This window comes from Elephas maximus, chromosome X, assembly GCF_024166365.1.
Source record: "Elephas maximus indicus isolate mEleMax1 chromosome X, mEleMax1 primary haplotype, whole genome shotgun sequence".
NCBI lineage: Eukaryota > Metazoa > Chordata > Mammalia > Proboscidea > Elephantidae > Elephas > Elephas maximus.
Genome location: NC_064846.1, coordinates 134,519,238 through 134,543,702, shown reverse-complemented (window position 1 = coordinate 134,543,702; position 24,465 = coordinate 134,519,238). Strand labels below are relative to the sequence as shown.

Genomic DNA, 24,465 nt, shown 5'->3' with positions numbered 1-24,465 from the left:
CCTCTGCGCGGCCCGGAACGGTCCACCGCCTGGGCCCCGGCGTGCCGAGTCCACTGGGAGCAGGTTGAGGGCCAGGCGGGCAGCCCATTATGACTCATAAAACCGGGCGGCCTAATCACCAGCTGCCAACCCGTTTACGTGTGGCGCTTCCAAATGCTCCCTTCGCCCGGCCCGGGCCTCCGGCGAGTTCGCCCGGAACAGGGCTCGAGCCGCCCGGTGGAGGCTAATCAAGTGGCCACTGGTTCCCATCAGCGGTGCGGCTCCCCTGCCCGGGCGACCCCCGGTCTCTTGGCCTCTACGCTGCTCGCCAGCAACTCCTCAGCTTGGGCAAATAGCTGGGAGGGCGCCGGCCGCGCGGAGCCAGTAAATCAATCATTAACTCCCCAGCGAAGCCTGGAGAGGAGGAGTGGGGAGCGGCGGCCAGAGCCGTGTCCGCGGGCCGAGCGCGAGGCCACAACCCCAGTTGGAGCCGTCCACGCGCCAGCGGACTGGGAGGGGGCGCCGGGAAGGCAGGTCCCGCCGGGGCCTCCGGGTGCCTTCCAGAAGCCTCTGCTCGCCGGGCCTTTCAATCCCGCACCTCGCCTCGCTGGGCAGGTCGGGTTCCTGCTCGGCCATGGGGCGGGCTTGAACATTAAGGAGCGGCCCCAGGGTCTCGCGGCCTGCTCTCCCCCCGGGGAGCCTGCCGCGCTCCGGCAAGGTCCTCGGATCCGGCTGGGGTCCTCCTGGCTCCGGCTTGCCAAAACAAACTGATCGCATCCTGTGTAGCCCAGCCTCCCTGCGGCCCCCTCCCCCGCAGGGGGTTAAAAGGCCCGCTTCGCCCTGGTTTCCTCTGCTGCGCGTCGGAAACGCTGATCAAAGTGCTTACGGGGAAAGAAACACAAGCATACAAGGGCCCAAGTCGGAGGAAGCCGAGTGGAGCCAGCTCCGAGCCGCCCGCCTCGACCCGCTTCCCACACTCCCGGGAACGCGGCGGCGGCGCTGGCCCGCGCGATTCGCTCGGCGGAGCTCGGCGCGGCGGAGCCGGGAGGGCGGCGGGGAGGGGGAGGGACGAGGGGGCGGGAGGCGAGCCCGGGCTGCGCGCCAAGAGGCCTGGAGCCGCAGATTAGTCGCCGCTCCGCTCGGCGTTCACAGGCGCGCCCGGGAACCAGGAGGATAGGCGGCGGCCACGTTCGGCCGGGCTCCCGCGGTCTCCCGGACGCGGCGCGGAGCCCGCCGCCCCCACCGAGGCCCCGCGCGCGCCCGGCGCGGCTGGATTTACTCTCGGGGGCTCGCGCTGCTGAGATCCACTTGTCAGTTCAAGGGCAGGACAGAAACTCTGCAAACGGAGTCTTGCGAACAGGAAATTTCTCGTTGACAAGGTGCTGCCCCTCCCCCACGCCCGGCTTCAAAACAAAACAAAAACCCAGCGGGAGCGGCCGACGCACCCAGCCTCGCTGCTGCGGCCTGCGTCCCGCCGCCGCCCGGGCCACCCCAGCTCCTCCGGCCGGCCCCGGCGGTGGAGAGCTCGCCAGCCCGAGCCCCGAGCGCAGGCGGCAGCGGCGGCGGCAAACAAACAGGCCCAGCGGGCGGGCTCGGCTCGGGCCCCGCGGAGAGCGCCTGGATTCTACCCTCCGGGGCCTGGGCAGGGGCTGGGCCGGGGCGCCGAGCCCGGGAGGCCCCGAGCCGTCTCCGGTTATGGAGCTGGCCGAGCAGTTTGGCGGAGCTGCCAGAGGCCGCGAGGTCAGCGGCTCGCTGGAGGGGGTGGGGGCGGGGAGGCCTCTAGGCGCCGCCGATTTGGCGAATCCGCTGCGGGGACCCGGGAGGGCTGCGAGCTCGGCCTGGCAAAGTTTTTGTGGAAACTCTATGTTTTGAAACTCCAGCGGCATTGCTGGAGGAAGGGGAGAGGGGACTGCCTGCACCCGAGGTTCACTCCGGGGGAGGGGGTTCGGCGCCCTCCAGCCCAGTGGGAGATCTGGAGGGCGGGGACGACTGGTTCGCCAGACCACTTCTTTTATGTAGTTCCCTTTTTTCCCCACACTCTAAGGGAAATTTATAAACCCGGCTTTACTTATTTAATTCAGCCAGGAGAGGAAGGCTATCTTTTTAGGGACCCTGATATTCAGGGTAATTTCGAATTTGACACATGTAAATACTTAGTACTCTCAGGTAAGGTCAAATTATTTATCATCTTAATTTATATTTCAATAGGCCTACAATTTAGAGGCGCGAGATGCCTCCTTATGAACCATTATGGTCTATTAGGGGAAGTAATGTATAAACAGCACTATTTGGGAGGGAATCACTTATGTTGACATTTAAATGGCTCTTCAATAGTTAAAAAAAAAAAAAAAGACATTCCAGTGCCTTTGATTAAACATGCAATTTACAAGACCATCGGCAAAGCCATCAGGAATATAAATTCTTGGGATTTTTATTTCTTTTTTTTTTTTTTTTTTTAATTCTCAGGACATGTATGTCATTTAATCCCTATGGGAAAATTTACAAATTGCAGGCCAAATATAATTCTTCTCTCTCCCAGTCTTATCAGGAACCCAGGGAACCTCTGGAAATCGGAACAAATTCCATCAGCAGGGACCCCAGTGGTAAGTTTGTAGATCTTTGTACCTCAGTAACAGAATCAACCACTTTAACAATATTGCAGCTAATTTGTGAAACATCATAGCTTCCCTGCTGGGACTAACCTCCCAGAATGGCCTTGTGTCCATCCATCCATCCTGGTGTTTCCACATAAGCCAGCACAGGGCCTCACACCTCTTCAAGTCATCCTTCTTCATACACCTGCTACAATATCACCTTTGAAGAGGCTCTTCCTGGCTGCCCCCCCCCAGCCCCATGTATTCTTTATCGAATTACAGTGTTGTGTTCATTCACTTGAAGCATCTCCCATCTTTCAAATGCCCTTCCTTGACCCCACATCTCTTCCCCCATCTATCTGTCCCCCTGCACAGCAGTACCTCTTGAAAGAGGTGTCTGTCTCCATGTCCATTTACACTGTCTTACCTTGTGTTCACCCTAAAAATCAGCTAGTTTTGAAGTTATTCTAAGATACTGGGATGAGGCTGTTGCGTGCAGCTTTGTTTGTAATTGCATAAGATTAGAAGCAACCTAAATACCCAGCAATGACATTGATGGTACAGCCATACAATGGAATTTTCTGCAGCTATTTCAAAAATGAAGTTCTGCTCTGGGTACTGATAAGGAATGACCCCAAGGTCTATTGTTAAGGGCAAAATACAAGGCACAGAACGGTATGTATGGTGTGTTACAATGTGTGTGAAAACAAAGTATGAGGGTAATATAAATACATATTTGTATGTGCATTAAATATATCTCCAACACGGATGCTACTGTGGAGCCCCCCCCGCATATGTATGTACATATATGCATGACCTCTGTTTTATTTTTAGAAATAGGAACCTACTGTACAAGCTGTTTTGTACCTTACCTATGAAACTTCATTGCTACATCTTCTAAATTGTTTTCTATCAGCTTGGAGATGCACCTTGTCTTTGCCAAGGCTCATGGAATTTCACTATATAGATACATCATAAAAAAATAGATGCACCATAATTTATAACACTTCTACCCACTCCTCCTTCCTCCCTAGCCATTCTGCAGAAAGTGCTCAAGATCACCAGTCACTTCCTTGAAGTGGTAGGCATTTTTCAGTCCGTGCCTTACTTGACCTCTCAGAATCACTCAACATGTCTGACCACCGCCCCTTTGAACTGCTAGCTCCTCTAGGCTTCCCAGATGCCATACTCACCTGGTTTCATCCTGCCTTTGAACCTCTTTCAATCTCTTTCTCAGCTCTTCTCTATGCTTTACCAGCTGCCTTGGGCCTGGATTCTCTCCTCCACTCCCCTCTATCTCATCCAAAATAATTAAGATGACTCTTAATTATTTTTTTCCCCAGTTCCAGAACCGCATATCCAACTGCAGCCCTGACATCGCAAGGTGGATGTCTGAGAGGCACCTATGTCCAGTTTATTAATAATATCAATTGCTAAAATTAACATAGCACTTGCTAGGTGTGTGGCACTATTCCAAGTGCTAAATTAACTAACTTAATCCTTACAACTACCCTGTAAGATAGGTAGACTTGTTATCCATAGATGAGGAAACTGAGACAGATTCCAGAACATTGGCAAGGTCACCCAGAAAACAGTGGGACTAGGATTTGAACCCATGCAATCTGTTTCCAGAGTCCATCTTTTAACCACTCTGCTACACTGCCTCATAGCATGCCTACAATGGAATTCTTACAAAATGAATTAATAAGTATTTTTGGTATCTACTAAATGCCAGGTCCTGCAGTAGGTGCAGGGGCAACTGGTGAGTAGGACAAAGAGTCCCTTAAGGAAAGAGCTCTTTCCTTGGAAGTTGTTCTTTATTCCAACTCCCTTCCCTATCACAGTAAGTAGCTCAGCCATTCTCTTAAGTGCTTAAAGCAGAAATCCTGCAAGGTCAGTCTTGACCTCTTGCCTTCATCTGCCACCTCACCTCCCTCTAGTCCACAGGGAAGGGTAACTGATTCTGCTTCCAAATTTTCTATCCAATAAGCCTCTGCTTGTTGTTTTTAGCTGCCATCAAGTTAGCCCCAGAGTAGTACTGCTCCATATAGGGTTTTCTTGGCTGTAATCTTTACAGAAGCAGCTCACCAGGCCTTTCTTCCATGGAGCAGCTGGGTGGGTTTGAACCACCAACCTTTAAGTTAGCAAATGACTTGCGTCACCCAGGCCCCTCTCCAATAAGCCTACTTCTCCCTATTTGTCACACCCACCTTAGGCCAGGCCGCTATCTTCTCTTGCCTGGATCACAGTCCAGGATTATTATCCCAACTGGTCTCTGCGCTTCCACTTTCGCATCCCCCTCCCCCCGCCCCACCCTGCTCCAAGCCTATCCTCTACATGGCAGCTAGAAAGATCTTTTAAACACATACTGGATATCATTACCCTGCTAGTTCTCAACACACTTGGAATAAAACCCAAACTTCTTCACAAGGCTTACAATCCCTGCCACTTTGTTGCCTGCCACTGACTACCTCACTTTCTGAGGGCCAGCCACACAAGCCTCTTGTCAATTCCTGCACAGGCTCTGAGAGGTCACCCCAGGCAGTCATCTCCCCGATGACTGTATGCTCCCTCAGGGCAGGGCTGTGTCTGTTGGGTATCACCACTGTGTTCCAAGTTTGCATAACTTTCCAGCAATAAACAGGGATAAAATAATGTTTTCTAGTTGTTCATGGCTATATCCTCTGGTGCTTAGTACTTTGCCTAGCACATATACCCCCCCCAAAAAAAAATTGCTGTCGTGTCAATTCTGACTCATAGCGACCCTATAGGACAGAGTAGAACTGCCCCATAGGGTTCCCAAGGAGCAGTTGGTGGATTTGAACCGCCGACCTTTTGGTTAGCAGCCAAGCTCTTAACCACTGTGCCTCCAGGGCTCCCTAACACATACAGATGCTCAAAAAATATTTGATGAAAAATAAATGAATGACTGAATGCTTAATATATTTTTTGCTAACTGAATCAATATTCTATATCATGGCCAGAGAAGGAACCAAGTCGAAGAAAGCAAGACAATTGTAGGTGTGTGCTAAAAGAAAAGAGGGGTGGTGCCTGAGCTTGCAGCTAGTGCCTCTAGTTCTGGTGAGGATTGAGGTAGAGGAAAATAGGAAAGTGAAGCACGAGACCAGAGGAGCCCTTCTGCATGCACGCAGGTCTTTGTCAGAGGAGCCAAATGACCTTGGTATGCCTGCTGGTGGGGAGGCCTTGGAAGTCCTCTCCTTGCTAAGTGCTGCAGAATATCATCCCCAGGAAATGAGAGAGGGACACCCTAGCCAAGGGCAAGACAAAACTCAAACCAGGGCCTCCTTAGAATACTTTGCCTCCTGCCAACCATGTGGTCCTTGGTGACAGAAGGTTGAGATTGTCTTTTTCCTTGAGACCCTCAGAGACCAGAAGGCTGAGTTCTGGTCACAGTTAATTGTTGGGCACCTGGAGTGCTTCTTCCAATTCCATCCCATTTGACTTCTAACAGTAACTATCACCATGATGCATTTGATAGCAAAGCAAGTCCTTCTTGACCGTGAATAATTCATACCCGGCAAAAATAGCTTGTTTAAGGGCCTGCACTGTTTCAGTTACTTTATTAGGTACACTTTCAAGTTATCTCATTTAACCCCTAAAATAACCCTATGGGTTATGTATTATTATTATTTTCATTTTATAGTTGAGGAAACTGAGGCTTACAGTTGTCAAAAAAACATATATAGCTAATGTAGCAAAATTCAGCTATAGGGATTTTACCTGACTCCAAACCTAAGCTCTTTCCAGTATGTTGTTTGCACATGCACTGTTCTCCCAGACCTTAAAATGTTTCTGGGACCAGTTTGGTGGTTCCTCCAAAAGTTAAACATAGAATTACCATATGACCCAGCAATTCCACTCCTAGGTATATACCCCCAAAGACTTGAAAGCGGCAACAGACACATGTACACCAAAGTTCATCACAGCATTATTCAATAGGCAAGAGGTGGAAACAACCCAAGTGTCCATCAACAGATGAATGGATAAACAGAATGTGGGCTATACATACAATGGAATATTATTCAGCCATAAAGTAATGAAGTACTGATACATGGATGAATGTTGAAAACAGTATGTTAAGTAAACGATGCCGGACACAAAAGGACAGGCAAATTCAGAAAAATAGAAAGTACATTAGAGATTACCAGGGACTCAGAAAAGGAGAGGAATGGGGAGTTATTGCTTAATGGATAGAGTTTCTGTTCACAGTGATGAAAAAGTTTTAGAAATAGAGAGTAGTGACTAGGCTGCATAACATGGTGACTGTAATTAGTGCTACCGAATCATACATACACTTAAAACAGTAAATTTTATGTTATATGTATTTTACCAAATTAAAAAAAAAACTGTCTCTGGCATCAGATCCTACATAGTTCATTGCTTCTCCACTTGTATCCTTCTGGATCATCGTGGCCACTTGCCAACTGCACAAATATCATAAAAAGAGTTTGTTTCTGGGATCAGCGGGTCTCAGATGATCTGTTGTGTTCACCATGGGAACCAAAGAATTTATCATCTGAATAAGGAGTTGCCTTCCTTCCAGGTAAACCTTGAAACAGTGTGGGGCCAAGAAGTTCAAGGGAAGGACTTCTTCCCCAGAACAAGTCATTCTCTAGCTCTGTATGGAAAGCATTTATACCCCACCAATACTCAACTCTGGCCCAGTTTTGGGCAAGATAATAACCCGCCTTGTCCCTTCATACTTCTGGGCAACGTTGTTCCTGGCTTTGAGCTCTGTCAAAGATTGCTCTTACCGTGGGGAGAGCTAGAGCGAAGGAGAGATGGTATGTGAGGAGCCCACCGCGACCCCTTTTGAAGCTGGAGAGCTCATGAGATTTGGGGCGAAGAAGATCACTAGCTTCCTTCAGCTCTTAGAAAACAGCTAGAATTTATTAAGGGCTTTCTACCCACCAATCACAGTTCTGAACATTTTATATCCATTAATAATCTCATTTAACATAGAAAACTATCCTATAATAAAGGTACTATTATTATCCCCATCTTGCAGATGAGGAAACTAAGGCTTAGGAGATAGTTAACTTGCCTGGACACACAGGGTTACTTGAGGGAGGAGCCAGGATTTGAACTTAAACCTGATTTCCAGAGCAAAAGCTTTTATCCATGCAGTCAGTGCCACTGTCATGGTGGGACACTGGCAACTATATTTCAGATTTTTCCATGCACCTGTGGCCAGTCAGCTTCACGACTGCCAATTCCATAGGCTCCTCAAATGGCCTTCTGTACCCTGGCATGCAAATGATGTCCCCTGAGGAAATGAAGGCAGTGAATTTGTCCCACAGGTCCCCCTGAGACACCTCCTCTCTCTGTAGCTTTCCAAGACATGGGCAAACCTAAATTCCTGGGATGATCCCCAGGACAGTGTGGTAATCCAGCCGTACTCTCTCTGACAAGGCCTGCTGGTCAGTCTGTGTCTGTCCTCATCGGTTCAATGCCAGTGTCTGTGCCGGGACCTTTCTGACCTGCTGCCTGGTACGGGGAACGCAGAGGAGGGAAGATCAATCTCCAAGATAATTTAGGTTCTGTCTTTCCTCGAACCAGCCATTGTACTCTGCTCTAGGTCTGACGACTATGATTAACGCACCACTGAGTATTTCCTCTCTTCAGCTTCTCCCTTGCTTTGGGGTTTATTTTACAACCATTGCCAGAGTTTCTCTACCGAAGAGAGTAAATACTCACAGACTTGAGCCCAGCCCTCGGTGTTACTCAGATGACATCCCAGCTGGCAGATCACATGGTGCCACTCCAGAAGTGGGTGATGTGACTGTTTAGGGCTCAATGTTAACCCACCACCACTACCAACCGAAGCCTAATCCTTCAATTATTCTGAAAACGCCAGAAATAAGGATTGTAGGAAAGGCAATTAATAAGATCATACTGTCTGTTCCTCATTTGTAATTATATATTATCATTTTTCTCCCTACTTTGTTCCAATAATGATTTAAGGCTGCTTCCAAAGATACACAAAACCCAGCAAAGATAAATAGAAGAAGCGGGACATGAATTATAATGCAATGCCTGCTCACAACATTTTTGCCCTGTTCCACATGATAGACTGAATTCATAACGCCTTTCAAAAATGAGGTAATTCAGCTCTTTTGGTGGCAACACTAGCGTCTTTGTCAACCGAGGGGGTGGCATGCAGTAATGGAAAGAACCAAGGAGGGGACAAGAGATCCGGTTTCAAATGCTGGCTTCCCTTGGTGTGTGACCTTGGGCAAGTCACTCGCCCTCTCTGGACTCTGAATTCTGAAATACTCAAATATCTCTGCTAATCTCTGAGGCCCCCCCTCTCTCCCACTCTCTCTGACGTTGAAGGGCACCCTCACGAAGGTGGAGGTCAGCACTGCCCTTCTGGCATGAGGAGGTCTCCTAGGAATGACGAGTCTTAGAGAAACAGGGTCCCAGGAAGTTCGCTGGAATGCATGTACTGCATGTACTCTCTCTCACACACACAAATCTTCCACCCCTGAGACAACGGAAGTTGAGTTGTCCCTTCCCCCAGTGCAGGGGACCCCCGCCCAAATCTTTCAGGAGAGTGGAGGGGGAAGCTTTGAAGATTTCCTTTGGGGAAGCAGGGAGTCAGGCCCCTCAGACCTCGCTTTCCCTTCCTCAGGCGTGAGCTACTTTCTTTCTTCCTCTTAGAGCCTGACACTCTTATAACCTGGCCCTACTCTCCAGGGGAGCCCTGGTGGTGCATAGTTAAGAGCTTGGCTGCGAACCAAAAGGTCAGCAGTTTGAATCCACCAGCCCCTCCTTGGAAATCCTATGGGACAGCTCTCCTCTGGCTTATGGAGTCACTATGAGTCAGAATCAACTCGATGGCAATGGGTTTAGTTTAGTTTTTTTTATCCTACCCTCCAGATCCAGTCTTATTACTTATTCCTTCCCTCCTAACCACATCTTCCACTTTTTATCCTTTGCAGTATCCAACTCAATGCTTAGCATATCATTTGCTGGAAACACTTCTGTTGCCCTCTCCCCCATTTAGAGTCTTCATTGATCCTCTACTGCTTATACTTCCTTGTAGTTGTTAGTGGCTGTCAAGTCAGCCCCATGCACATCGGGATCGGACCATTGTGATCCATAGGTTCTCATTGGCTGGTTTTTGGAAGTAGATTGCCAGGCCTTTCTTCCCAGTCTGTCTTAGTCTGGAAGCTCCTCTGAAACCTGTTCAGCACCATAGCAACATGCAAACCTCCACTGACAGACGGTGGTGGCTGCGCATGTGGTATGTGGACCAGCCAGGCTGCTTAAACTAGAGCCTCTCAAAGTTTTTTTCAAAGTATTCCCAGGTCAGGGGAGGGTCCTGGGGGCTCAGCGCTGATCACTTGCCTCAGGTAGGAGACTGCTTTGATGATTGATTTTTAAAATGCAAGCACATGCAACACAGATGAACCCCACAAAGTAAATGCTGAGCAAAAGAACCCAGACTCAAAGAAATATGTGAGAATTTATATCAAGTTTTAAAGTGGGCAAAGGCATTCTAAGGTGTTAGAAGTCAGGATAAAGGTTTCCCTTGGAGGGAGGGACTGGGATGGGGTACCATGGGCAGTTCTGGGGTGGGGGGCGCCTGGCTATTTTCTGCATCTTGATGTGTATGCGTGTTACATGGGTGTGCTCAGTTTGTAAAAATCCATTGACTTGTACACTTATTTATATGTTTTCCTGGGTGTGTGCTGTAGTTCAGTAAAATGTTCACAAAATAAAAATATATAATGAATAAAAAATACGTAAACAAACTGTGGAAGAATAAGGCTTTAAACATGCCTGCAGGCTCTGGAGAAGGAGAATTCACTGCAGGAGAGGATGGCCGCTCCGGTGGAGTGGAGAAGCAGATCAGGGAGCAGAACACTCTAGAACACTAGAGACAGCAAGGAAGGAAGCACATTTTACAATCACATATGACTCTTGCTTTTGGCTCTATACTACAGCTGCGTTGTTTAGAGTGACGTGCTAGGAAGAAGGACCCTGTTTGTGCTGACGCTTCACAGCACACCTTCCCAGCAGCCCTGCCCAGGACTCTAGTGGGAGAGTGTGGACAGGTGGCATTGATGGGATGGCCAGGCCCCCCACCCTGTCTATCCCCTGAATTTTCCTCTCCTTTGGAGGAACTTCCACTCCAGCCAAAACTGGACTTTTCCCTAGCCCTTCAGCAGGCTCAGTCTTTCCCCATCTTCACCCATACATCTTCCTCTCCACAACTGCCCTTCTCCCTCCCTCCCCCGAACCTGCTTCTTCTCCAGGTTCCCAGCCATCTCCTTGGTTATGCAATCCATGAACCTGGGAGTAACCCTTGACCTCCCCAACCTCCTCACTTCCCCAACCTGACCCATGGCCAAATCCTTTTTTTTCTCTACAAAGCCCTAGGAGCCATTCGTTCTACATCTAGCACCTGCCTAGCAGAACCTCGCCTATGCCATGGCAGTGACCTCACTGTCCTCCTCAGTCACTTGTGCCCCTTTGCCACCCATTTCCCACACAGCTGCCAACAGCAACAACAATTACAAACCTTGAAGGCCTGCTGTGTACCTGGCACTCCTCCAGACACTTGGCATGCCCTGGTGAACAAAACAGAGGGCTGCCCTCAAGGCACTTACATTCCACAGGAGAGAAATGGACAATGAAAAATCAAGGTAACAGGTCCTAAAATCACCTCAGATGGTAGAAGGTGAGAGGTGACATAGAAACCTGGGAGCATCAGGAAGGGAGGGTGTGGGGAGAAGATTGTAGGATTCAGGGGATGGTCAGGGGAGGTCTCCTTGAGAAGGTAAGAAGTGGGCAAGGACTCCAAGGAGTCGAGGGAGTGAAGGAAGTGGAATTCTGAGAAAAAAGTGTTGCAGGCAGAGGCCAAGCCAGTGCAAAGGCCCTACAGCGGGAGGGTGCCTGCTGCATGTAAAAAGCAACCGGGATTCCAGTGTGGCTGGGGAGGAACAAGCAGAGGGGTAATGGGGGCAGATCCTGTAGCCAGTGCGATGGTGTCCAAATGCAATCCCAGCAGTCTCCTTCTTGTTTACAACTCTTCAGTGACTTCTGCTATTGAGATAAAGATGAAAACCCTCACCCCACCCACCAGACCCTGCCCTTTGGGCCTTTACTCTCTTCTTCTCTCAGTTTCCAGCCTCTTCCCAGAGCAGGACATTCCTAAGGAGCTGGCCCAGATCCACCTTCCCTCCACTCCCTTTGCCTAGTTATCCAGAACTCAGTTCTAACATCCCCTCCTCCAAGACACCTTCCATGAACCATCTCGTAGACCAGGTCAGTCCCCCAGTTTCACCCTCTCAAATCACCCTGCCCTTTTCCTTCATCACAGCCCTTACCAGTGCAATGCAGTCTATCATTAAGTCTATAATTAGCTCATTTGGTTCATCACCAATTTACTGGGTGTTTCCTCTGTGCCAGGCACTGTTCTGGGTGACAGGGCACCACAGAGAACAGGATCAACAAGGTCCCTATCCTGTGGGAGGTAGGCCATAAACAAAAAACAAAGAAGATAACTGCAGGTGATGATAGGTGCTACCAAGAAGATAAAACCGGGCAGTGTGATCAAGAACGGTGGGAGGGAAGGCAGCGTTGGGTAGGATGGCCAGGGAGGCCTCTTTCCATAAATAACATTTGAGCTAAGAAGGAGCCAGCTCTATGGAGACAGGAGAAAGAGTTCCAGGCACAGGCCCTGAAATAGGACCGGCCTTGAACTATTTGGGGAAGAGAAGGAAGGCCTGAATGGCTCGAGCAGAATGGGCTCTCTCTCCAGTTAGAATATCAGTTCCACAAGATCTGAGGTCCCTGATGTTTTCCTTGTAGTCGCATCTCTTATGCTTGCAGGTAGTTGGTGTTCATTGCGTGTGCTGAATGAGGAGTAGCTATCTCAGTTCTGCCTATCCATCAATCCCACTTTCTCCATAAACTCTTCACAGCCCTCGCCAGGCCTCCAAGAACACTCCTTCTCCTAAACCAAAACCCTAGAACGTTCCCTTGAGATCCTTGGATGGCCTACTTGAGCCCTTGGCAATCCCTTGAAATGGGGTGAAAATGGTGGCCCCTGTATACATGCCCATTTTTGCAGGGGTGCAAGCAGCAGAGCCCCAGAAGGCCTGAGAGGTCAAAAATGTTTATGAACGGTGATCCAATCCTCGTTTTACAAATGAGGAAACTGAGGTGTAGAGGACGGAAGGCTGTCAGGGTACCAGCTGGTAGGCCACAACAATCCACCCGATGATCTAGCTGTGAGAAGCTGGGTGGGTGGGGGGGGTCGCTTGTTGGGATTTGCTATCTCCCTGCCTCTTTTGTTGTCTTAGTTTCCTAGGACTGCCATAAGAAAGCCACAAAGTTAGTGGCTTTAAAACGAAGACATTTATTATCTCGCAGTTTTGGAGGCTAGAAGTCTGAATTCAGAGCTTTGGCAGGGCTAGGCTCTCTCTCTGTGAGCTCTAGGGGAGCTTCCTGCTTCTGTAGCCCCAGCATTTACTGGTATTATTTGGCTGCTTGTAGATATATCTTCACGTGGCGCCTGTCTTCCCCCGTGTGTGTCTGTGTCTCTCCTGCTCTTTTTATAAGATACTAAGAAGGAAGGGATTAGGTTTAGGCCCCACCCTACTCCAGTCTGGCCCCCGTTAACATAACAAAAGAAAACCCCTATTTCCAAACTGGGTCACATTCACAGGTACAGGGGTTAGAATATCCTCATATCTTTTTGAGGGACACAATTCAATCTATAACACATGTGGTGACCTGCTTCCAGTACCTCCCATATATATGGTTGTACCTGCTTTTATATATTCCTTGAGGGCAGGATAGGTTGTGTTTTTAAATGTTACTTTATTTTATCCTTTACTTCCATGTCTACACACCTCCAGCTGAGGGACTCCGAGAGCACCAGCTGCCCAGTAGGCTCCTTCCTCCTGTGCCTGAAGGACCACGAAAACTGCCACACGGGGCGTTCACTCTGGCTTGTGGTCTGGCCTGTGGCTGGATATTCTTAGCAGCCTTCGGCTGCCCAGCCCCAGGATTTAAACTCTCCTGTTACCAGGGCTTAGATCCTTCACCACCAGGGCAGAGATATTTTCTACTTCCAGGCTGGAAACTTAGATTCCCCAACGTGAATCAGAGTGTGCTTGCCCAAACTTTGGGGCAAAGCCCAGCATCACACATAGCCTGTCACTACCCACCGCCATCCCAGGCCTGACTGACCAGTCAGACTGTTTCAAAAACATGTTCTGGTTTAGCAGAACTGCTCTGCAAGGCAGGACCCTTCGGCTGCAGTGCAGTGGTTATTACGACTGACCTCGTTCCTGGACCCTGAGGCAACTCTCGGGCCTGGAAGTTTCAGATGCTTGCTAACCTTCCTTTATAGAAGTTTAAAGACATCCACTGGGGGCCAGGCAGAGACTTAAAAGAGGGGCATAGGAATTAGAAACCCCCATTTTGGCGCTTTCCTTCATTCGCTGGGTAAATTCTCCTTGATGAAACTGCTTGTCCCATTTTCAAGGGACTATCTTAATTTTTTTTTTTTATCATATTTGGCCTGCCACCAAGCCATGTGTGCACCTGTGAGGGTGGGTTGGGGAATGGAAAAGGATCTCAGGGATCCTCCAAGAGAGCATTGTGGCAGGGGGATGTATTTAGGTTGTTGTTGTTAGGTGCCGTCAAGTCAGTTCTGATTCATAGTGACCCCATGTACAACAGAACAAAACCTTGCCCAGTCCTGCCACACCCTCACAATCATTGCTATGTTTGAGCCTATTGCTGCAGCCACTGTGTCAGTCCATCTCGTTGAGGGTCTTCCTCTCTTTCGCTAACCCTCTACTTTGCCAAGCATGATGTCCTTCTCCAGGGACTGGTCCCTCCTGATAACATATCCAAGGTATGTGAGACAAAGTCTCGTCATCCTTACTTCTAAGGAGCATTTTGGTTGTACTTCTTCCAAGACAGGTTTGTTCATTCATCTGGCAGTCCATGGTATATTCAATACTCTTCGCCAACACCACAATTCTAAGGCATCAATTCTTCTTTGGTCTTCCTTATTCATTGTGCAGCTTTGGTCTTCCTTATTCATTGTCCAGCTTTTGCATGCATGTAGGGCGACTGGAAATACCATGGCTTAGGTTCAGGTGTACCTTAGTCCTCAAAGTGACATCTTTGTTTTTTAACACTTTAAAGAGGTCTTTTGCAGCAGATTTGCCCAATGCAATGTGTCATTTGATTTCTTGACTGTGGATCCAAGTAAAATGAAATCCTTGACAACTTCAATCTTTTCTCCGTTTAGCATGATGTTGCTTATTGGTCCAGTTGTGAGATTTTTGTTTTCTTTATGTACAGATGTAATCCGTACTGAAAGCTGTAGTCTTTGATCTTCGTCAGTAAGTGCGCTTCAAGTTCTGTTTGCTTTCAGCAAGCAAAGTTGTGTCATCTGCATATAAAAACCCCAAACCAAACCTGTTGCCCCTGAGTCAATTCTGACTCACAGTGACCCTGTAGGACAGAGTAGAACTGCCCCATAGGGTTTCCAAGCAGCTGCTCATGGATTCAAACTGCCAGCCTTTTGGTTAGCAGCCAAAGGTCTCAACCACTGCACCACCAGGGTTCCCATCTGCATATAGCAGGTTGTTAACGAATCTTCCTCCAATCCTGATGCCACATTGGAATCCCTGGGTGATAGAAATGGTTAATGAGCTCAGCTGCTAACCGCAAGGTTGGAGGTTCAAATCTACCAAGAGATGCCCTGAAAGAAAAACCTGGCGATCTACTTCCTAAAGGTCACAGTCATTGAAAACTCTACGGAGCACAGTTCTATTCTGATACACATGGGGCCCCCACGAGTTGGAGCTGACTTGATGGCAATGGGTTTAGGAGGGGTACAGTCAGTTAAGCACATTTTGGGGGGTGAATGCTTTTGCATATTCACCATCAGTTCACAATAGTGTTCATAGACGAAATTAAAGTAGGATTGCCCTGCGGAACGGAAGCTCTGGTACTGGGTGTTGGCTTTGCCAGTATTTTCTGTTCCCCTTCTGTCAACACTGCTTCCCAAGTGTGCACATAAGAGCTGCAAACAAGATAGCAGCTCTTCCAACTTCCACATGACCTCTTCCAACTTCTCTGCTCGTATTCCATTTCTTTTCTCTTCCACACTTTCTCATTTCTCTTGGGGTGGCTCTATTTGCAGCTGTGTCTTTCTTTCATTTATCTGGCTCCGGAAGTTTAGGAGCAAAGCTGGGAGAAGATACAAGCTGGGGCATGGGACTGCTCCCTGGGGTGTGTGTGTGTGTGTGTGTGTGTGTAAGGGGTCTCAGGAGAGAGGAGAGAAAGAACAGAGAGAAGAAATATTTCCCCTCTGCCGGCACCGCCAGAGCAGGTAAAAGTCAGATTCAATGTCAAAACCCCATGTCTTCAAGGGTGCCACATTGCAAAGAAGGGCAGCTGTGGAAGTAGATTCTGAGAGAAGTTGAGGGGCCTCTGGGTGGAGGAATAAGCACCAGAGAACCTGAGGCAGCAGAAAGCTTCAGGATTCCCATTGAGCTCTTAGTAACTTTGGGATTTAAGAATTTAGTGGATTTGCTGAGATAGGGGCTTAAGATTCCTAAATCAATTCTATTCAATAAGCACTTATTAAACACCCCCTATTTTTTTTCTTTATGTATAAGTCGTATCACCCGTCTGTCAGTTTGTTGTACCATGGTGACTTCTATGTTGTTATGATGCTGGGAACTATGCCACCCATATTTCAAATACCAGCAGGGTCATCCATGGTGGACAGGTTTCAGCAGAGCTTCCAAACTAGGAAGAAAGGCCTGGTGATTAGCCAATGAAAACCTGATGGATAACAACAGAACACTGTCTCACTTGCTTTGGACATGTCATCAGGAGGGATCGATTGCTAGAAGAGGACATCGTGTTTGGTGAAGTAGGTCAGCAAGGGTGTGGGAGACCCTCAGTGAGATGGATTGGCACAATAGCCTCAGAAATGGACTCGAACATGCTGGCAATTGTGAGGATGACGCAGGACTGGGCAAGATTTCATTCTGTTGTACATAAGCTCAGCATGAGTCAAAGTTGACTCGATGGCAGCTAACAACAACAATGTATAAGTCAAGTGCTATGGGAATGAGTAATGCATGCTCTCAAGGGAAACTGCTCTGCTCTCAAGGGACACTATCCTGGAAAAGACCCTCCAGACACCTCGGGGGAAATGTCAGGTCAGATGGAAGATGGAGGAGAGTGTGTGGGGCACAGGAGGAATCAAGGCAGGTGTGGCTTGTACTCTTCTGCTAACGGGAAGAGCGGTGGGAACAGAAGGTGAAGAGGTCCCTGCACCCTGTTGCATGCCCAAGAGTGAGGTAGAGAGAGTCAAGGTGAAGGTCCATGATTGCTGAAGAGACTGAGACTGGAGGGTTTAGGGCCTGTGGTTGGAGTTGTTCCTCCCTAACCTCCCAATGGACAGGTGGTAAAATAGTAACAATAGCACCTAGTATGTTTGAGCACTCACCATGGTCAGGCACCATATTAGCTTATGGAAATTGTACATGGCCACAAGTTCTTTGCTATTCCTCCCATCAACGGGGTGGAGTCTATTTCCCCTCCCCAGACAGGTCATAAGGTGCCCTGGTGCCACAGCGGGTGGCACAAAGGTTAAACGTTCAGCTGCTAACCAAAAGGTCGGCAGTTTGAACCTACCTAGTGGGTCCTCGGGAGAAACAGCCAGTGATCTGCTCCCACAAAGATTACAGCCTGGAAAACCCTATGGGGCAGTTCTACTCTGCCACATTGGGTCGCTGTGAATTGAAATCTACTCAACAGCACCCAACAACAGCAACAGTAAACACATCATAGGAGTCCTTGGGTGGCACAAATGGACTATTAACTGAAAGGCTGGCAGTTCAAACCTGCCCAGAGGAGCCTCAGAAGTAAGGTCTGGTGATAAAAGATCAGCCTTGAAAAACCTACGGAGTGCAGTTTTACTGTGCACATGTGGGGTCACCAAGAATCAGAATCAACTCGACGGCAACTAACAAATAACAAAGACACATCATCAGGGTCCCTGGGCGGCGCCAACAGTTTGTACTTGACTACTAACCAAAAGGTTGGTGGTTCAAACCCACCCAGTGGCACTGAGGAAGAAAGGCCTGGCAACCTGCTTCCATTAAGATTACAGCCAAGAAAACCTTATGGAGCAGTTCTACTCTAACACATAGAGTCACCCACCATGAGTCAGAATCAACCGGATGATAATGGGTTACACATGTTACCAGGGAAGACCAATAGCTGGAAAAGGACATCATGTTTGATAAAGTAGAGGGTCAACAAAAACAAGGAAAACCCTCAATGAGATGGACTGACACAATAGCCTCAACAATGCACCCAAAAATACCAATGATTATGAAGATGGCGCAGGACCGAGCAATGTTTCGTTCTGTTATACATAAGGTCACCATGAGTTGGAGCTGACTCAGGGGGAACGAACAACAGCAACAGAATCTGGGCTGACCCTGTGACTTGCTTTGACCAATAGAAAGCAGCAGAAGTGATGCTGGGTGACTTCTGCGGCTAGGCCTTAAGAGGCCTTGCAGCCTCCTGCTTCATCACCCTTTTGGGCAGTTCTGGGTCTCTCTTGTGTGGATGCCAGTCTCAAGTACTAGAGGATGAAAGGCCACAGGGAGAAGAGCCAAGGTTCACCCCAGCTGACAGCTGGCACCAACTGCCAGACTGTGGATGAGGCCATCTTGGGCTTTCCCCCAGCTGGTCCTCTAGCTGAATGTAGCTGTGTGAGTAAGCACAGGCGTAACCAAGCAGAGGAATCACCCAGCCAACCCACTCGATTGTAAGCAATAATAAATGATTGTGGTTTTAAGCCACTAAATTTTAAAATTTTTTTCTTGTTGTTGTGGAGAATATACAGAGCAGAACATACACCAGGTTCAACGATTTCTACATGTACATTTCAGTGGCATTGAAGCCACTACATTTTAAGGTGGTTTGTTACACAGCGATAGCAAACTGATACATCTCATTTAATCGTGCTGTAGAAAGATTTCCATCTCAAAGTTTTAGAAGAAAATATGTTTTAGTGAATATTGGGGAAAGCCCTCAATTCAGCGAGAAAAATCTTTACCTGGAACAGTTTCTTCCCTAAGAGCTTGCCAGCAATCTCTGGGTTGGCCCCCACTGTATTTGTGCTTGTTGTTTCTGGTTCTAGGGCACAGAACAGGGTAAGACAGGAGGGAAAGGGAGCAAGGACCACCCTCCCTGAATCATCAAGGGAAAGAAAGGAGGGCCTTCGTTTCTTTATGCCCTCAAACAATAAGTAGTCTTCAAGGCCACCTATGCAAGTCAAATATCCGGACCTATATTAATCGAACACACTTTAGATACGAAATCTTACAATCACCATAAAAAAAAAAAAAAAAAAACCTCATTGCCATCCTGTCTATTCCAACTCATAGTGACCCTATAGGACAGAGAAGAACTGCCCCATAGAGTTTCCAAGGAGAGCCTGGTGGATTCAAACTGCCAGCCTTTCGGTTAGCAGACTGAGCTCTAAACCACTACACCAACCAGGGCTCTATAAAGCTAAAAAAAAACAGACTGAGCTCTAAACCACTACACCAACCAGGGCTCTATAAAGCTAGTCACCATTTATTAAGTACCTACTAAGCATCAGGTAAGGAGCCCTGGTGGTGTGCAATGGTTAAGCGCCCAGATACTAACCAAAAGGTTGGCAGTAAGAACCCACCCAGAGGCTCCTCGGGAGAAAGACCTGGTGATCTGCTCCCATTAAGATTATAGCTTAGAAAACCCTGTGGGGCAGTTCTACTCTGTCATATGGCGTCAGTATAAGTCAAAATCAACTTGACGGCACCTAACAACAAGTACCAGGTAGAGGACGAAGGTGTTTCAGTGGTAGAATTCTTGCCTTCCATACGGGAGACCTGGATTCGATTCCCAGCCAATGAACTTTATGCACATCTACCACCCATCTGTTAGTGGAGGCTTGCGTGTTGTTAGGATATTGAACAGGTTTCAGGGGAGCTTCCAAACTAAGACTAGAAAGAAAGGGCTGGCAATCTACATCTAAAACCCTGTGGATTACGACAGTCCAGGGACGGCACAGGACTGGGTAGTTTGGTTCCTGTATGCACGGGGTCTGCCATGAGTTGGGGGCCGGCTTGATGGCAGCTAACAACAAGAAGAAGTACCAAGTGCATATTTAACTCATCCTCTTATTTAATCCTCATGGAAGTATGGTCAAAACAAGTCACTATTCACAATTATTGCCCTATTTTGTAGATGATGAAACTGAGACTTAGAGAGGCCAAGTAACTCTCAAGATCATAAAGCTAGTGAGCCTGGACTCCCAAACCAGCAGTTCTCTCATGTTACCCTCCTTAAGCACCCAGTGGTTGGGTGTTAAAGAAGGGTGACATAAGGAGAAGGAATTTTTGCTCAAGTGGAAATAGGAGGAGCTGGACAAATAAAGGAGTCCCTGGGTGGGTGCAACGTGCTTGGCTGCTAAATGAAAGGTTGGAGGTTTGAGTCTACCCAGAGGCACTTGAGAAGAAAGGCCCCGTGATCTACTTCTGAAAAATCAGCCACTGAAAACCCTATAACCCAGAGGGGAAAAAAAATCTGAAAAATCAGCCATTGAAAACCCTATGGGCCCCCGAAACTATGGCCCCCAGAAGGTCTGTTAACCCAGAACTAAAACCATTCTGTAAGCCCACTCTTCAGACAAAGATTAAACTGGACTATAATACAAAAAATAATAGTCTTGGGGAGTGTGCTTCTTAGTTCAAGCAGATACATGAGACCAAAGGGGTGGCTCCTGTCCAGAGACAGGATGAGAAGGTAGGAAGAGACAGGAGCTGATTGAATGGACACAAGAGACCCGAGGTGGAAAGGGGGAGTGTGCTGTCACATTGTGGGGGTTGCAACTAATGTCACAAAAAAAGGTGTATAAATTTTTGTATGAGAAATTAACTTGAGCTGTAAACTTTCACCTAAAGCACAATTAAAAAAAAGGAAAACCCTATGGAGCACAATTCTACTCTGACACACATGGGGTTGCCATGAGTCAGAATCGACTTGAAGGCAACTAGTAACTAGTCATATAAAGGAGGGCCAGGCCAAGTATGTAAGGAGAAGGGAGAACCTTGGGCCAAGCTGCCAGGAAATGCCTCAGGGAGAAGGTGGAACATCAAGGGAGGGGGGAGGGAGGATGGAGCTGGAAGGCCTTGGGCATGGGGGGAGGGGTGGAAGCTCTTACCAAAGGAGCAAGTGGCCCCTCCACCACCCTCCCTCTGGCCTCAGGGCTTCTCCTTGATGACTCCACCCTCCTCTCCCAACTCCTCAAGCACCCCTCTGCTCCTTCCTGGCTCCTGCTTCTCAAATCCTAACTGTGAAGGCCAACCTGACTGAGCGAGGACTGTGCCAGGCCCTCATGTGCACCTCCTCATTTCATGGCAACGCTGTGAGGTGGGCACCTCGTTACCCCCACGTTACAGAGGAGGAAACTGAGACATGGAGAAGTAAGAGAATGGCAGCCTGCAGTATGGCCTAGCCTACTTACTCTACCCAAGTCCTCTCCTGGCCCCCCCAGGCTTCCGGGACCTGCTCTGCCATGGATTCTCCAGGTGCTCACGCGTGCATCACTCACTGAGGTGCCTGGTGTTTGTTCACCTCCTTGTGCTCCTCAGCCAAGCATGGGGGGAGGGGGCATCGAACATTTCTAACCCTCGCCTTGGTGCTGGGCACATAAAAAGAGCCCAATAATATGAGCTCTGCTGGCTAAACTCCTGTGGCCATGTTGTGCACCGCTGAGCTTCAGCCCATCCTGCTCTGAACAACACAGCTGCTGAATGTGAAGCTAGCAGCGGGGCTGGGGTGTCCGGGTGACAGCGAGGTTAAGGAGTCCCATAAGGAAAAGCAGGAGGATCAGAGAAAGTAGTTTCATCAGAGTGCCAAACACACACCCAACCACCTTCTCCAGAAAAAGGGTGTGATGGAGAGGGGAAAACAGGCCCCTTCCTCTGAGGAGGACTCTGAACCACCCCCTCCCCAAAGGATAGCAAATTGCAGCAGACACACAACGGCCCTTCCCTCTTCTGCGCAGCCTTCCCAGGCAGGCCCCTATCTGGCAAATCCTCTGCACCTTAGCGAAGTCTCTGGGTGGCACAAACAGATAGGCACTAGGCTACTCTTAGAAGGCAACCCAAGTGGCATAGTGGTTAAGTGCTACTGCTGCTAACCAAGAGTTCAGCAGTTCAAATCTGCCAGGCGCTCCTTGGAAACTCTGTGGGGCAGTTCTACTCCGTCCTATAGGGTCGCTAGGAGTCACAATTGACTCAATGGCAGTGGGTTTGGTTTTCTGGACTCAGAGAAAGGAAACCCTGGTGGGGTAGTGGTTAAGTGCTACGGCTGCTAATCTAAAGGTCGGCAGTTCAAATCCGCCAGGCACTCCTTGGAAACTCTACGGGGGCAGTTCTACTCTGTCCTATAGGGTTGCTGTGAGTCGGAATCGACTCGATGGCAACGGGTTTGTTTTTTGGTACTCATAGAAAGATTGGTGGTTCAAACCCACCCAGAGGTGCCTTGGAAGGAAGGCCTAGTGATCCGTTTCTGAAAGGTCACATCCATGAAAACCCTATGGAGCAGTTCTACTCTGCACCACATGGGGTTGCCGCGAGTAGGAGTTGACTTGATGGCAACTGGTTTGGTTTTACCCACTTGAGCACCGACTGGAACGCAACATTCCTCTTAATACCTCCTCATCCCGAGCACCCCCAAATGCAGCCGTAAGAGGCAACACATCCCCCCCCATCTCCCCCTGGGAGCTGTGGAGCTGGCCTGAATGGTCTTGGTTTGATCTTTTCTCAGCCCCCTGACTGTCTCCAGACCTGAAACGAAAGAAGCAAGGTCAGAGAAGGCACCCATTCATGAGCATGAGTGGAAGAGCCATGCCCACAAAAGCCACTCTCCAACTGGTTTCTCTCCACCTGCCACTCAGTCCATCATCACAACACAGGAAGCCCCTCCCAAGGGACCCTAAGCCAGGGTGTCTGTTCGGACATTATTTCCTCAGCCAGATGTTCCCATTCAGAGCACAAGGAGTTTCCAGTTGAGCCGAGGTGAGTGGGCAGAGCTGATATAGGGTCACAGGGAACCAAGGGAGGCCTTGTTGACTCAACTCCTTATGTACCCAACAACCCCCACTAGAGACCTGATTTGGTCAGAATCAGATGCCCCACTGCCGCACTTACTCTCCAAAGGCACTAGAAATGACTAGAAACCCAAGAAAGAGTGTCCCTTCTCCCCATCCCTACAGCCCAGTACACATGAACAACTGCAGTGGGAAACCTGGCACCTGGCACTGACTTTGCCCTCTGAGCTTCTAGGCCTCAAATTAGAGGGAGAAGGGGAACTTGCAGTTGCTCAGCACTTCAAGGAGATCATCTCGTCTAATCCTCGTAACAACCCCATGAGATACTGTGACGGTTTTAAAGCATGTCTGCAAGTTATTTGACACTCTCCCCACCAAGACAGGGTGTCTCTAACCCTACTCCTGGAAATCTGGGTGGGCTTGTGATTGCTTTGCATGCAACAAAAGTGATACTGTGACACTTCCTAGGCTGGGTCATAAAAAGTCATGCAGCTTCCTCCTGTCTCTCTAAGGACACTCTGGAAGAAATCAGTAGCCATGTAAGAAGTCTGACCGCCATGCTGGAGAGTCCCTGTGTAGGTGGTCTAATCAACAGCCCAGCTGAGCTCCCAGCCAACAGCCAGCATAGCTGATAGCCATGGGAGCGTGCCACCTTGGAGTTCCTCCAGATGGCTGCGGCCCCAGCTAATATCTGACTGCAACCTCGTGAGATACTCCAAGTAAAAACCTCCCAGCTGAGCCCTTCCCAGAATTCCTAACCCACAGAATTGTGAGCAAAATAAAACAGTTGTCTTAAGTGGTGAGGTATTGGGGTAATTTGCTGAGCAGCAATAGTAACCTAAACAGATCCATGGTGTTATTGCCACTTCACAGAAGAGGAAACTGAGGCTCGGAGGGATGAGTAACTTGCCCATGGTCATGCTCAAACTTGGTCTGTCTAAATCCAAATCATTATGTCACAGCCCCTGCTCACCAGACCCCTTGGCATTTTTTCACTTTCTAGAAGGGAGCATTCTTTTCAGACTCAACTAGTTTCCAAACCTGGCTGTACATCAGCATCAGCTGTGTTGAGTGTTAGAGATTTCCAGGCCTACTGAGTCAGAATTTTCAGGCATGAGACCAGGAATCTGCATTCTAAACTGACACCCCAGGTGACAATGAGGCAGTTAATGTGTGAACCAACCAATGGGCCCTGGTGCTCAGCCAGGTTATCATAAACAATTAGAAGTAACCAGCAAGCTTTTTTTCAAAATATATCCAGTGTCAGGAAATCACTCATGATATGTGCTCATCTGATTAAATCTAGACTTTCTTGACTCTAACACCTAAGAAGTCTTTTCCACCCCTACCCAACTAGAGACAGAACTCAATGGTAGTTCATCTGATCAACAAATATTTCTTGTGCAACTCACGTGTGTTAACACCTTCCCAGGCTCTGTGATCCTTGCCCTCTAAGAACTTATAACTGAGCTGAGGAGATAAGATATAAAGCTGTTTCAGAGGAACCAAATGATAAGTGTTGGTGGTTGTGACAATATGCGCAAAGACAACTGGGAGAATGAAACCTAAACAGTAGACCTAAGAGTAGTTTGGGAGGGGCTCCATGGAGGAGGTGGTACCCGGAAGGAGGCTTCTGGGTGAGATGTGGAAAGCAAGATCCCTCCAGCTGAGGGGAGGAGACGGGTAGAGAGGGAAGAGATG

The 24,465-nt window shown here is 48.6% G+C and overlaps 2 protein-coding genes and 1 long non-coding RNA gene across 5 annotated transcripts in view; 2 read left to right on the top strand and 1 right to left on the bottom strand.

The window, feature by feature from the left end:
* Window positions 1–1,762, top strand: part of LOC126068798 (collagen alpha-1(I) chain-like) — a 6,051-nt gene extending 4,289 nt beyond the window's left edge. Inside the window, exons 5-8 of the mRNA XM_049871496.1 lie at window positions 123–692; window positions 797–981; window positions 1,132–1,242; window positions 1,359–1,762. Coding sequence (XP_049727453.1) covers window positions 123–692; window positions 797–981; window positions 1,132–1,242; window positions 1,359–1,762 — 1,270 coding nt within the window. The remainder of the gene's footprint in view (window positions 1–122; window positions 693–796; window positions 982–1,131; window positions 1,243–1,358) is intronic.
* BCOR (BCL6 corepressor) overlaps window positions 1–24,465 on the bottom strand; it is a 125,735-nt gene that overhangs the window by 56,735 nt on the left and 44,535 nt on the right. The gene's annotated exons all lie outside the window — the stretch shown is intronic.
* On the top strand, window positions 1,762–24,465 carry LOC126068654 (uncharacterized). Its single transcript, XR_007515755.1, has 3 exons — window positions 1,762–2,582; window positions 22,482–22,732; window positions 23,277–24,465. It is a non-coding gene; the product is annotated as an uncharacterized LOC126068654 (long non-coding RNA).